The following is a 15783-nucleotide window of genomic DNA, read 5'->3' on the forward strand; positions in this document are numbered from 1 at the left end:
GTAAGGTCAGTGATTTATTAGCTAGACAACCCGCAGTTCATTCCCATAACTCGTGAAGTTTATTTGGATTGAAACTGCTTGCCACCATACAATGTTACTACATTAAGCAGAGTTAAGTACAATGGCCTATTACCCACTATGTTGGTACTGGTTGGGTATCAAGCCATACTACAAGCCACTGTGTAATAAATTTCCCCCTCTATAAAGCCACAAGTTCATTTAATCTGCAAAAGACAACTTTGGAAGGTTCACTGCTGATGCCGTCAGGCATATTTATCACCACAAGACAGCTCATCTGGCAAAAATAGTTGTAAGTGTCAACATTTTGGTTGCTATGCAGTAGCATTCTTCAGGAAGCTTGTCTGTATGACGTAACAATGTCGTCCACAATAAGATATTCGTATTGTTGAAATATATTCCAGGTGGACCCTTGTTGAAGGAAGGCAAACACCATAACAACATGTAAACAATGCATGTTTGAGACAAGTTATTCCGATTAACCTGTTGAAGTGATGCCACAGCCTGAATAATCCTCAAACTAGTGGAATCTCCGGTCAGGTTTATGGTCCTGAAAAACTTGCCATCTGATTTCCATGAACTGCTTCGATTTAAAATTCCCAGGTCTTGTAACAAGGTGTTTGTTTGGCCTCGTATACATCTCGCCCACCCACATGTATTGCTGGTATCGCTGAAAAAGTTCTCTGTACACAGCAGCAGCAAAATAACATTGCACGTGCTCCTATGTCCTGTCGGCTGTTGCAATGCAAAACCTCACATTCCTGGCATGATCGAACTTTTATGCCAGGAAGACAACCCAGTGAAGTTCGATAACAAACATGAGGCGATGATAGGGAAGCGATCTTGGGCGGTAAGATGAGCTCACATCGTTATGTTTAGCGAGCTCGACTTCGACGCAAAACCGCGTTAACGCAGCTTTTGGTATGACGAGCCGCGTTCTTGATTTTCTCGTTAAGTTCCTCGCTAACTAACGAGGATCTCTGACCCCTCGCTAAACTCCATTTTCGTCAAAAAATGCCAGGCAACATATTTTTTCAACTGAATTATTCTGCTTTGGCACTTATTGAGAAGAATAACATTTTATTTTATAACATAAAAGCCAGTCATCTAAAAGAGTGCACAAGCAGAACAATTCAGTTGTTGACACAAGACTGATACGACACCTTTTATAATTTGATATTTTTTAAAATATTTGTGGTCACAACAAGCTAAACATAACAAAATACTGATGGGATGTGTTAGATTTAAGGGTAGTAGTTGAATTTTGCTTGCCTACGTTTGCAATATTCGTATTTTTTGATCTTTTTTCGTGAAGATTTGCAAAAGGTATAAAAATGGTAGTTAACAGTGAAACAATATATCATAATATCGCTTAACATGCAGCAACACTAATCCTTCGCAAACAATTGACGGGAGTTTGGTTGTAAATAATTGAGCTTGGTTTCATAAAATTATTGTCAGACTGGTGACAAGAAACAAAATTATTTCTCCGTGAGGTTGCTCCTATAGTTTGGTGCCTTACGGATGACGGTGGTTGTATAGTCACCACAAAGTGGAAGTCTTTGCTTGGCCGGCGGTCATCTGTATGCAGCTGACACAGTAATTACTTCAAACTGGCTGTGGTTAAAGCAATCAAACCAGGAACATCAGATTGTTTTTTGCCACATAGGTTTATCGATTCTCTGCCTGTCGTATGTTAAATCCAAGCAAAGAAGAACGAGTTCATAAAGTACGTTTACCACGTTAACAATAGATTGCTTTAATTGATCTTGAACATAAATGGAAACGACTGGTGATCAATGATAAATCAACAATATATGGCGGGAGAAGATATTAGTTCTAGATCAGATGAAACATATTTATTTCCAACTAGCTTGCTGTAAGCAATCCGTAATGGAAAATAAAAGAGTTGAAAATGTGCTGAAAGAATGCACGGAAGTGACGTAAACGGTTTGAGTATTAAGGCCCCTGGGCAGAACAATGAGAAAATATTTATCAGGGTTGAATACCGAAACCCATAGAACCTCAACGGGAGGCTGAAAAATAGCGATGAGAAATTTAGTTTTGATAAATTCTGTTCCACGTTTGTCAGACATCATTCGTAAGTAAGACGAACCGAGTACACGGGAACTACACAACTGTTATAGTAAACACATTAAATGTATCAAAGGCTTAACTTGTAAGATTATATAATAACCTATGGATGTATTTGGAAATTTGGCGACTAAACGTTTTGTGGTTGAAGCAATGAGCGAACACAATCCGCAGACATTGTTTCTTACGTTGGAATCCATCGTATTTTATATTTAAGGGATAAGAGTCACTGATGCAATATACAAAATACACATAATATCATAGAATAACAAACCCATGTTGACATAGACTTCCTGTCCCCTGGTATTGCAAATGGAAATTTCGTATGGATTTTCTTGTATTTCATTTAAATTTATTGCACTATGTTCCCATCCACGGTTGTCAGGTTGTTCCTGATCTCTTCTTCGTTTCCTCCTCAGGTAGAACCCGAGCATTGCCATAACACATAGCAGGATGGAAACCAATGAAATGGAGATGACAATTGCTACGTTCGTCCAATATGTTGACACATCGGCAACAGGAACACGTGTCAACAATTGGTTTGAATTTGAGAAGATGAAGATCCTGGTTTTTTACGTTACCTAATGTTGCGGTTGATGGCGGTTGTTTTGCTTCGGTTCTGCTTAAAGATGTTGACCAACCTGCAAAAAGAACAAGTACTGAGAATTGGTTTGGATTTGAGAAAGTAATTGTCCTTATTTTAATAACGGGTAAACGTGTAGGGAACCTTACCTATTGGTGTGGTTTCAGTTTTGCTTGTAAATGCCGTTGTTGACTTTGACAAAAGATACAAATTAGTCGGCTCCATGGTATTGGTATACACATCAACTATTGGTGCGGTTAATGGCGTTTGTTTTGATTCGGTTTTGCTGGTAGATGTTGTGGTTGTTTCTGACACTGGAGAAATAATGTAAACTCTTCCTGAGTGAGGAACGGACCATTGTCAAAACACATGAGAGGTTAAAAACGATAAAATTGTAACAGTAATTACAAGGTTCAATACGTTACAGTGGGGTTTAGGAGAGAAATTGTTTTCAACGGGTAAACGTGTAGGCAATCTTACATATTGGTGTGGTTTTAGTTTTGCTTGCAAATGCCGTTGTTGACCAGGACAAAAGGTTAAACAAATAAGTTACGTATTTGCCATTCATTTTGATTATAAACTTATTACCTTTGATTCTTCTTTGACAAATATATCTGTTTAGCCAATTATCACACGAGACGTCATTCCATTTAAATGTGGGATCAATTGGAATGCTAAATCCCATGACCACACAGCTCTCATCCACTCCATTCCACTCAAAAGTCGGTTCTCCTCCCCTCCACTGTGCTACGTTAACAATTGATCCATCGGTCCATTGAAAATATCGTGTGTTTAAAATTCTTTTTGCTCCAATGAAAAACTCGTTGAGTTTGTCTGAAAAAAAAAGCCCATCTAATTACGTGCTTTTTGAGAAACACTACCGTTTTCTTACTTGCTACTGTAGCGTCTTCGCGACATCGCGTCACACGCGACCTGCGACACGCGTCTCTTCTTATGTTGCTTTATTGTGCGCACGCGTCATTCCATTTGGGAGACTCGCAATAAATGGACGCAAAGCAGTCGTGCCTACAAATGGTGACCCCGACGTGAGTCACTGAGTTATCTCGCTAGATTTGTAGGATAGCTACAAGATAATTCTTCAATCATGACAGAAAGCAGAGTGAGAGCGGTTTCAATTAAAATTCCGCCTTTTTGGCCACAAGACCCAGAACTCTGGTTTCTGCAAGTGGAGGAGTAATTCAACGTCAGAGGTGTGACACAGTCATCAACAAAAATTAATCATATTGTTTCCGCTGTTACTCCTGAGATTGCGACAGTAGTTAAAGACATTATTAAAAGCCCATCTACCGAGGATCCCTACGAAGGCCTCACGAATGCCTTGTCACGAAGAGTGGGTATGTCCCAGCACCAAAGACATTAAAAATTTCTTCAACCCGAAGAACTAGGCGATGGAAAACCTTTAACAAATGTTGCGCGACATGGAACATCTACTTGGTAACGTGGAAACTAAGCATATCCTGCGCGAGTTGTTTTTGCAAAGACTTCCAGAAAATCTACGAACTGTTCTTGCCACGCTGGATTTGGATTTAAATGAACTCGCCGAGAAAGCAGACAATATTATGGACCTGCTTGACCCACAGCCTACATTGGCAGAGGTAGAGATGTTGCGCTGTTAAAAAGAAACACAGCGTATACAAGCAAACGGCCATTGCAAAGAAACACGTTTTCCACTTTGTGTTGGAACCACAGTCGCTTTGGGAACGATGCAAGAAAATGCGTTCCTCCCTGCAGCCGCAAGGGAAACGCCGAGACCAGTCACTAATGGCGGCTTGTGCCTCTGCTCGTTTTCTCCGCCTCCTTCATGTAACTGACAAAATAACTGGTCAGAGATATTTGGTTGATTCTGGTGCCGCAGTAAGTGTGGTTCCTGCAAACAGAATGGATCGCAATGGCTGTCAAAGAAACTTGAAGCTTGTTGCAGCAAATGGAAGTACTATTGCAACATTTGGCACCCGAAAAATCAACCTTAACTCAGGTTTAGGTGAAAATTTTTCGTGGCATTTTGTTGTTGTCGAGGTCACGCAACCGATTCTTGGTGCCGATTTCTTTAGACATTTCGGATTACTCATTGATCTGAGCCGAAATAGGCTGATAAATGCTGAAACCTTTCACAGCGTCTAAACCGGCATTTCAAATACCACCGCGCTTGGTTTAATGGCGGCTACCAGCAACATAAATGAATTTAAAAACGTTTGCCTGGAGTTTCCAACTTTGCAAAGTGCGGTGTACAACGATGCTTCCTTGAAACACGACGTCAAGCATTACATTGTTACCAAAGGCCCTCCAGCTTATGCTAAAGCTCGTCGCCTTTCTCCAGACAAGTTAAAATGTGCAAAAAATTTGTTGGAACTGGGAATTGTTCGCCGTTCATCAAGCACATGGGTCTCACCGCTACATATGGTGCGTAAAAAATCCGGCCAGTGGAGGCCATGTGGTGATTACCGCAAACTCAACAATAGCACTATACCGGATCGCTACCCCTATTCCTTTGATACAAGATTCGCCTGCCAATCTACACGGCGCTACTATTTTCAGCAAGATTGATCTTGTACGAGCATACCATCACATTCCAGTTGCGAAAGATGATATTCCCAAAACCGCAATCATCACGGTTCGGTTTAAATCATCGGTTTATTCGAATATACACGAATGCCGTTTGGCCTTTGTAACGCAGCTCAGACTTTCCAACGGACGAAGTAGCAAAAATTCTTGCTATTTATTTGTCATTTCGCCATTTCCGTTACTTTGTAGGAGGTATAGCATTTTCTGTTTTAACTGATCACGAACCCTTAATTCATGTTTTTTAAAGAAACTCAAGTGCATTGTCACCTCGGCAAATTCGCCATTTAAGTTTCATTTATGAGTTAACCACCGACGTACACCACATAAAGGGACACAGTAACTTGGCTGCTGATGTATTGTCGAGGGCCAATATTAATGCTATGTCATCATCTGTTATTGATTTCACTCAAATGGCACTCGCACAAAGAAATAACGAGGAAATTAAAGCATTTCGCACCTCAATCACGTCACTCAGATTTTGTGATGTACCATTGTTTGGAACTGAACTGACAATTCTTTGCGATGTATCTAAAGGTTACCCCCGCCTTGTGGTTCCCAATGCTTACCGTCGCCAAACTTACGACGCTGTTCACAATTTGTCACACCCAGGCATTCGCGCAACTCGCAAACTTGTGTCCGATCGCTTTATATGGCATGGTTTGAACAAGGGTGTTGGTAACTGGGTACGAACTTGTTTGCAATGCCAGAAAGCTAAAATCCAGAAACACACCGCTGCTGCTTTTAGTTCCTTTGCACTTCCGACCAGAAGGTTCGCAGATATTCATGTTTATTTACCTGCATCGATCGGTTTACTCGATGGCCTGAAGCCATCCTCATGGCAGATGCAACCACGCAATCTTGCCCAAGAGCCTTGCTTTTATGGGTTTCGCCCTTCGGGACCCCACTAACCATAACGTGGGATAGAGGACGCCAGTTTGAATCAACACTCTGGGCCAACCTTAACAATTTACTAAGTGCCCATCGGCAACGAGCAACGTCCTACCACGCTCAGTGCAACGGCATTGTGGAAAGAATGCACCTTTAGCTTAAAGCCGCGTTGACAGCGCGCTAGACAACAAACGATTGGTTTGGTCATCTTCCCGTTGTATTACTCGGCATGAGATCAGCTATAAAGGAGGACATCGGGTGTTCTGCTGCAGAGTTGGTGTTTGGTGCTACACTGCAATTGCCCGGCGAGTTTTTCGCGTCTTCGGCCGAACCCCAAGATCCAAGGTCGTTTTTGTCAAAATTAAGAGATTCAATGCGGGACTTGCGACCGACTCCGACAACCTGGCACTGACATTCTTACGACAGGGTGGACGGTCTATTACGCAACTGCACGCTTGTTTTCGTTCGAAACGACGCACACCGAACACCTTTGCAATGTCCATAAGACGGTCCATTTAAAGTAATTCGAAAGCACGCTAAATACTTTTGTCTTGAGATGAATGGCCGACAAGACACGGTGTCTATTGATCGCCTCAAACCTGCATATTTCGAACAAAGTTTTACATCGCAGACTTCTGGCAATCGTGTTTCGCATGTTCCGCATCCAAACGCACTCTATCGTCCGACAGTTACCCGCTCTGGTCGTGTTGTCAATTTGCCTTTACGTTATCGTGCATGACTTGAACACTGGTGCGGGGTATTGTAGCGTCTTCGCGACATCGCGTCACTCGCGACCTGCGACACGCGTCTTTTCTTATGTTGCTTTATTGCGCGCACGCGTCATTCCATTTGGGTGACTCTCAATTAACGGACTCAAAGCAGTCGTGCCCACAAATGGTGACCCCGACGTGTTACAATAGAAGTGTCCTTTTTTCTAACTAGAAAGTTTAATATTTCGGTTGTTTTAACATTTGCAAGGTGAGCATTTCTTGCCTCACATCCACGTTCAGCTTGGCTGTATGACGTAACATTGTCGTACACAATAAGATATTCGTCTTGTCGAAATATATTCCAGGTTGACCCTTGTTGAAGGAAAGCAAACACCAGAACACAATGCCACCAATTCATTCCTGCTATGATTGACATCAACTAATTTACAGAGCAGTAATTCTAAAACTTTTCGTCAACTTAATCCTGTCAGGATATATTTATGTTGACTAGGAATAACGTTAAGCAAATATAACCGATTGTTCAACTATGTCGTTGTTAACTTTCTCCTTTTCGGGTTTACACTCATGCGCCTGTTCCCCAAACTCCGAACGTTTTTATCCCCACAAAAACTAGACAGTGGAAGTGAATAAGGGAAAACCATGAGACATCTTCCGGGTTCACAAAGTCCACAAGAAGTAAATAAAACAATGAAAACCAAACGTAGGCTATATGTGTTGTGAAGTTGATAACACTAATTGTATACATGACGTCACGTATTGCCACTCAACCTCAAAACCGCGTTAACCTTGTGACACTTTCGTTGAGCGTATGATAGAGGATCGAATCTCAACCCTGCCTGTGGAACAGCGGAACTCAAACATTTTAGAGTCACACTGCTTACTCGAAAACTCTGTAATTCGCTTGGAGCATATTTTAAGTCGGTTTAATTTTTAACAACCAACAGTGATTCGCAACAGGATATACAAGGAGGTGTTGTCAAGTTTACGTGAACAAAATATCCGAAGCTAACAGTTCCCGTTGTTTGGATTTGGAGTTGTCCAAGCACATGCAAATTATTATCGCATTTTCATAATTCGTGTAAAATGTGTAAAACGTTTGCGCGGAACACAGTTGTTCTACTGAGCATTATGTGACGCGAAACGGGCATTAGTGTACTGCGTGTTTTCACAACTAACTAAAATTTATGTACAAGTTTCGTCATAAGTTCTGTAAATCATATCAACATAAATTAAAAGCGCTTGCAAGCTTTCAAACATTTACACCCGAATCAAGGTCATTTGTTGACCTAAGCAGGGACCATAGGATTAGTTATTAGGCTATCTTACCTATTGATGCTGTTACAGTTTTGCTTGTAGATGTCGTTGATGGCTCTGATAAAAAAATGAACACATTCACGTTTGACATTTGTTCACTTCTAAATGTCATTTTGATACTTCTTTGCCAATTATATCTGTGTGTCAAATTCCCACAGGAGACGTCATTCCATTTAAATGTGGGATCATATGGATAGTTAATGCACATGGCTACGCAGCTCTCATCCATTGTTCCATCTATAGATTTGGTTGTGGCAGAGCAACTTGTCTAAGTTGAATTCCTTATGCGATGTCGCCGGATTGTTTGGTTTGTTTTGCAAACTTACAGTCTGAGTTGCGTAATTTGTGTGGTTGTTGCGTCACGCTATACCTTGCACTATGTCCATCATAGGTAAGTTTCTTAAGTGTTAGGGTAGTCACGCTATACCTTGCACTATGTCCATCATAGGTAAGTTCGTTAAACGTTAGGATAGTCACGCTATACCTTGCACTGTGTCCATGATGGGTAAGTTCGTTAAACGTTAAGGAAGTCACGCTATACCTTGCACTATGTCCATGATAGGTAAGTTCTTTAATTGTTAAGGTAGTCCCGTTATACCTTGCACTATGTCCATGATAGGTAAGTTCTTTAATTGTTAAGGTAGTCCCGTTATACCTTGGATTGTGACGCAATAAGTAGCTTTGTTCAACGATTGGTAGTCACGCTATACCTTGCACTATGTCCATGATAGGTAAGTTTGTTAATTGTTCAACGTTTAACAAAGTTACCCATCATGGACATAGTGCAAGGTATAGCGTGACTATCCTAACAATTAAGAAACTTACCTATGAAGGACATAGTGCAAGGTATAGCGTGACTATCCTAACAATTAAGAAACTTACCTATGAAGGACATAGTGCAAGGTATAGCGTGACTACCCTTACGTTTAACAAACATACCTACCATGGACATAGTGCAAGGTATAGCGTGACTACCCTAACGTTTAACAAACTTACCTATCATGGACATAGTGCAAGGTATAGCGTGACTACCCTAACGTTTAACAAACTTGCCTATCATGGACATAGTGCAAGGTATAGCGTGACTACCTTAACGTTTAACAAACTTACCTATCATGGACATAGTGCAAGGTATAGCGTGACTACCTTAACGTTTAACAAACTTGCCTATGATGGACATAGTGCAAGGTATAGCATGACTACCTTAACGTTTAACAAACTTACCTATCATGGACATAGTGCAAGGTATAGCGTGACTACCCTAACGTTTAACACACTTGCCTATCATGGACATAGTGCAAGGTATAGCGTGACTACCCTAACGTTTAACAAACTAACCTATCATGGACATAGTACAAGGTATAGCGTGACTGCTCTAACGTATAACAAAGTTACCTATCTTGGACACAGTGCAAGGTATAAAGTAAATGATTTCAATTACCCCCCTTGGATGAAAATATGTACCCTCCCTGTTTGCCGCTGCAGTCACGTATTTAGGTTACCGATTTTCCAGTATACCGATCTTGGACGCTTACCTATGTTGGCCGTAAAGTTACAGCCCCTTCTCAGATTTTCGTTTCGTGCACAGAAATGCTGCAAAAAAAAAAGCTGTTGCAAACCTTTGGTTTAAATAAATGGCCAACGTTTTATTGCACTTGGCCAACGTTTTATTGTAATTTTTAACATTTAAAACCTTGAACGCTGGAAATTAGGTTTGTTCCTGAATTAAACCAAACAAGTAGACTAAACTATTTTGGGGTCTGGTGTACTTTTAGCACCACACCTAATATCTCAGCTATCCCTAGCACTACAAACCTGAAACTTCACACGAATGTTAAATGACACCTTACGAGTTACCATGCCAAAAATGACGTCATCACCTATGACGTAACGAAATTTACAACACTTCGAAGTTTTCCTCTCTATACGCGCTACGCCCGTCAACGAACTGCAATAGCATACTCCCTAAGGTACAACACCCACAAAACAAAAATGTTGTTTGATGAAAATTTAAAACTCTCACAAGTAACCTGCTTGCGTTGTGTGACTATTACTGATTTGTTAAATGCCTTCTTCAGCAAACACGCCAAAGTAGACCGTGGTTATTACGAAAAAACACAACAAACAACATGTACTATTTTTACCACGACAAATTGTCAGGCTCATAGAGCAAAAACCACTGGTCCAATAGTGTCCATTGTGGCATCATCAGAAAGGTCTGATCCCATACTTTACACCAAAGTTACGTTTAAAGACATATTTCGATTGTGCGACACCTAGTGTCGTTTAGAACAAGGACGATTTACAAAACATTGTGACGTCACAAGCAAACTACTTATCGAATCGAAATTTGGAGCGATCGAAAGACATGTCCTTTGTGACAAAGCGTACCAAATTTCAGCTTGCAGCAGCCTTCACTTTTGAGTTGGGACCCCATCAAAGACCCCCAGTTATTTCGCTCGTATACACGCAAAAAGGCCGAAACCGACCATGTGTACTTTTAGCACCACATATTCGATGGGTCGTAGCGTGGAAAGTAGAGACCCCATAGGGTCGGTTGATGCATCGTGTGGAAGGTCTATCTTTCTACTTTACCGTCCACCGAAATTCAAGTACCTACTGTGTTTGTGCGACACCTAGTGTCGCCTAAAACGAGAACGATTTATCAAACATTGTTTATTTTTATCCAACATTGTTTCACTGTTTACATTGTTTATCAACCCCACCTAATACGCTCGTGATGAAAATGGGGGTCTAACTTAAACTTACGAATGAACTTCTACTTCTGTGATTCAATATTTAGATGCATAAAGTAGAAAAGTCTCTGCCTGATGTTGCACAATTCAAAGCTTCGTTACGGTTGTAAAATGATTATGATTAGGACTTTCAACTGAAAATAACACATTAGGGTTATGATTTTCAAACAAAATAACAGGGTTAGGGCGAAAAAAACGAGGGTTAGGGGTTTTTGGCCCAAACTTCAGGGTTGGGATTCCCAGACAGACGGCAGCGATACATTAATGAGTGAATCCAACCGTAATGTCCTGCAACCGGTCATTTACACCTGCAGCTGGAGCCAACTTCTACCAGTACGCATGCATCCCCCAATTGTAGATTTACCAGGCCACCATGGATACCCCCTCTCAACCCTCAAAGAAATTTTATCACACATCCACCAATTCTTCGTAACCCTTTACACCGACCAACGTCTCCCTGAAGACATTGTACTGTACATTTTTCGGTTCGATTCGTTGTTGGGGGTATTGCACTCATGTTTCCTTAGCCTTGATCTGAAAGCATGACCTTCCTCACAGTGTGGATATGTAGAACAGAATATTTTGCTTTTGGGAAAATCGTCCTCAATGTCTATTTAAAATGGAATCCATTGGACTTGTATTACCCATGTTTGAACACATCACCTGCACAATACTTACGATGCAAAATCAGGGACTGTAGAAAAACATACAGGCGAAAAATCATGACAGCGGTCGAAAAAAAAGCAATTTGCCTAAAGCGCTTTCTCCACTGGAGAAAAAGAAATTATCCCCACAAAGGATTACGGCACTCCCACCATCTTTGACATTGGTTTTGGAATGAGTAAATGTTATCTTTCCTTGTTACTAATAACCTTTGCTGGAGGCTCATTTACTATCATCAAACCTAGAAAAGGCGCCTTCTACAGTTCATGTGATAGCGTAAATTGTTTCGTCTAGCCTGCCTGCGTTTCGGTCTAGCGTTTGGTCATTAATTCATTCAATATATTCTATTCTGATTTAATTGTATACGAGACTCATGCAATGCTAGCTCTATAGCACTATACTGTTTGGATTCACAAGGCTTAAAAAGAAGGGTCAACTGAGAATTTTTTTTCTGGATAAAGTACAAGGGAGCCGGGTCTGCTGACTCGAGGCATATTTGCCTTGACGGACGATAAACTAATGTGAGGTTCACCTTAGGGTCTTTAGCCTTCATCATGTCGTGTTGAAGTGTACGAACAGCGACTCCACGCTTACATTGCATAATTACAAAGGGTTGATCTACACAACATCAGCACGTACGACTAATATATAAACAATATATTTTCCGTGTAAGCTACAAACAGGTCTCATCAGTGCAGTTCGTGTGACTATCAGACGAATTTGCTGACCGAATATGTTGATGACGGTGATCACCACAAAGTGGAAGTCTTTGCTTGGCCGTTTGGTCAGCAAAGTCGTCTGATAGTCACACCAGCTGCACTGATAAGACCTTCCAGATCGAAACACTGGCCATCTGTATTTCCCGAAACTACCCCAACACGATACCCCCTACTCGTCGACCCTATCCGCTCTACTGAAAACCTCTTTAACCCACATAATTTGGAAGACAAGAAACCGCATCAAACACGACCAGCGCCCTCTGAAATACATCCCTAATCACCTCATCCGATCATTTAAATCCTCTATTGCTTTAAGACTTGCTATCCAACGTCACAAGGAAAACCCCTCTCTCGAAAGCGTCCTGCTGGCCGACGTCAAGAATAATATAACCCAATTTTGGTAACCCTCTCTCCACCCCCCTTTGACAAACAACCAAAATGCGTTGTTAGATGTAAATCTACGCGAGCTTGCTCGATTAGGGGTTTTGCATGATTTGGAAAAGGGAATTTTATTTTGTAGAGAGCAGGGAATTTTATCCACCGAGGCTACATGCCCGCAATGTCATTCACAAATGCGGGAAGTTCAGTGGGAGCGTTGCAATGACAGACGAATTTGGAGGTGTCCAGTCAGGGTAAGATGTGTTTTAGGATTATGGTAGTGTTCTTCCTAGGCAATCAGTAAAAATTTATTTTTAACCTAAACTATTTCAAAGGACTGTCGACGAACAAGTTCTATAAGAAAGGGCTCATTTCTTGAAAAGAGCCACCTATCCATTAATCAGGTTATTATCATAATGTACTTTTGGACGTTAGAAGTACCTCAAGACGTGATCATGAAAGAGGCTTCGATTTCAAATAAAGTGTGCATTGACTGGTGCAACTTTTTTCGCGAGGTAACATTGACAATGGAATTGTGACATGGCTGCTGGCAGTTATACTGTGGTATTAACACACAAACAGATTTGTACGGAAGACCTGCTACGGCAACCAAATGTGATTGAGGGCCGGGCCACATCGTTGCTATAGACGAAAGTCTGGTGGCCAGAAGAAAAGCAGGTTCGAACGCCCAAGCGCGACCTGTCAGGGAGCAATGGGTTTTTGGGGGGGTAGATCTGACAACCAAGTAAGACTACCATACATTCACCCTTCTTTGCTTTAAATGTTTCTCCTGTCAGGAACTGTTTCATTGAGTTGGTGGCTCAACGCGACCGGGCTACCCTTGAAGACGTAATTACCAGGAAAATAGCGGCTGGCACCGAAATTAGATATGACCAGTGGGCTGCCTACAACAACATATCTCGTATGTTACAAAAAGAAGACCTCTTGTTCAATGCACTTACACTAAGTTTTATCTTGCAGACTTGCCTCAGCAATATGTACATCGCACGGTGAACCACTCGTATTTGTTTGTGGCGCCTGACGGGGTTCATACTAATGATATTGAAAGCCTGTGGTGCGATTGCAAAAGAAAATTCAAGCGAATGAATGGAGCTTATCGGGACTTCATTCCTTCGTACATTGATGAGTGGCTTTGGCGACGAAAAAGGGACAAATCTCTTTACTTCGCTGATTTAATTCGTGCCATCGCATCGAACCCACGTTACCAAGTGTGATTCTATATCACATTTGCTCTATGGAGCAACATTAAACTCATCCTTACAGAAAGAAACATAAATACTTAAACTAGTTTTTTTTTCGTCAAACATTTACGTATTACATTGCTTTAGGTGCAAGAAAAAGACGAAAAAAATGAAGCAGCAGGCAACGTCAATTGACCAAGAAGATATGCAGACAGATAAAAAATCGTACTTTTTAAAAAAAAAATAAATAAATAAAATCGAAGTCAAGCATTTCAAAAAATATATATCGTGATTAGTATGAGATGAAGGGTATTTACACAGGAGATGTCGCCGATGTAAAACCGAAAATTAGTCACCAAAAATGATTTTCTGCGATGCAAGGTATTTTCAAAATTTAGTGTAAATCCTAAGCCAGTAGATGTCGCGCAAAACAAAGCCAAAAGGCGTTGCCCAAAAACAACTAATTGCGAAGCCCCATCACTGTATTTCTATGCAAGCAATTGTCTTTATCGGGAAATGCCCTTCTCGAACTTCTGCGTAACAGAGCATATTTGTGCGCAACAATGCAAAGGGTGCAGGGGTTTCGTTGCGCAAATCGTCCTTGTTCTAAACGCTACTAGGTGTCGCACAAACACAGTAGGTACTTGAATTTCGGTGGACGGTAAAGGAGAAAGATAGACCTTCCACACGATGCATCAACCGACCCTATGGGGTCTCTACTTTCCACGCTACGACCCATCGAATATGTGGTGCTAAAAGTACACATGGTCGGTTTCGGCCTTTTTGCGTGTATACGAGCGCATTAGCTGGGGGTCTTTGATGGGCTCCCAACTCAAAAGTAAAGGCTGCTGCAAGCTGAAATTTGGTACGCTTTTTCACAAAGGATATGTCTTTCGATCGCTCTAAATTTCGATTCGATAAGTAGTTTGCTTGTGACGTCACAATGTTTTGTAAATCGTCCTTGTTCTAAACGACACTAGGTGTCGCACAAACACAGTAGGTACTTGAATTTCGGTGGACGGTAAAGTACAAAGATAGACCTTCCACACGATGCATCAACCGACCCTATGGGGTCTCTACTTTCCACGCTACGACCCATCGAATATGTGGTGCTAAAAGTACACATGGTCGGTTTCGGCCTTTTTGCGTGTATACGAGCGAAATAACTGGGGGTCTTTGATGGGGTCCCAACTCAAAAGTGAAGGCTGCTGCAAGCTGAAATTTGGTACGCTTTGTCACAAAGGACATGTCTTTCGATCGCTCCGAATTTCGATTCGATAAGAAGTTTGCTTGTGACGTCACAATGTTTCGTAAATCGTCCTTGTTCTAAACGACACTAGGTGTCGCACAAACACAGTAGGTACTTGAATTTCGGTGGACGGTAAAGTAGAAAGATAGACCTTCCACACGATGCATCAACCGACCCTATGGGGTCTCTACTTTCCACGCTACGACCCATCGAATATGTGGTGCTAAAAGTACACATGGTCGGTTTCGGCCTTTTTGCGTGTATACGAGCGAAATAACTGGGGGTCTTTGATGGGGTCCCAACTCAAAAGTGAAGGCTGCTGCAAGCTGAAATTTGGTACGCTTTGTCACAAAGGACATGTCTTTCGATCGCTCCAAATTTCGATTCGATAAGTAGTTTGCTTGTGACGTCACAATGTTTCGTAAATCGTCCTTGTTCTAAACGACACTAGGTGTCGCACAATCGAAATATGTCTTTAAACCTAACTTTGGTGTAAAGTATGGGATCAGACCTTTCTGATGATGCCACAATGGACACTATTGGACCAGTGGTTTTTGCTCTATGAGCCTGACAATTTGTCGTGGTAAAAATAGTACATGTTGTTT

At 41.4% G+C, this 15783-nt stretch overlaps 2 protein-coding genes across 3 annotated transcripts in view; one reads left to right on the forward strand and one right to left on the reverse strand.

Annotated features, from left to right (window-relative positions):
• LOC145898967 (kelch-like protein 12) overlaps positions 1-15783 on the forward strand; it is a 52568-nt gene that overhangs the window by 15635 nt on the left and 21150 nt on the right. The gene's annotated exons all lie outside the window — the stretch shown is intronic.
• Positions 2494-3626, reverse strand: LOC145913783 (uncharacterized). Its single transcript, XM_083001542.1, has 3 exons — positions 3284-3626; positions 2845-3009; positions 2494-2753 (listed from the first exon to the last, which is right to left on the reverse strand). The coding sequence occupies exons 1-3, from the start codon at positions 3378-3380 to the stop codon at positions 2494-2496; spliced, it is 522 nt and encodes a 173-aa protein (XP_082857668.1). The 5' UTR covers positions 3381-3626.

The sequence above is a fragment of the Ascidia mentula genome, chromosome 1 (genome assembly GCF_947561715.1).
Source record: "Ascidia mentula chromosome 1, kaAscMent1.1, whole genome shotgun sequence".
Lineage (NCBI taxonomy): Eukaryota > Metazoa > Chordata > Ascidiacea > Phlebobranchia > Ascidiidae > Ascidia > Ascidia mentula.

What these genes read in the sequence shown, in the direction of transcription:
- LOC145913783 (XM_083001542.1), bottom strand. Translation starts at nt 3,380, where the DNA reads ATGGGATTTAGCATTCCAATTGATCCCACATTTAAATGGAATGACGTC. An exon ending in TTGTCAAAGAAGAATCAAAG is followed by an intron (nt 3,010 to 3,283) that starts GTAATAAGTTTA and finishes TTATTTCTCCAG; the next exon opens with TGTCAGAAACAACCACAACA. An exon ending in AACTGAAACCACACCAATAG is followed by an intron (nt 2,754 to 2,844) that starts GTAAGGTTCCCT and finishes TTCTTTTTGCAG; the next exon opens with GTTGGTCAACATCTTTAAGC.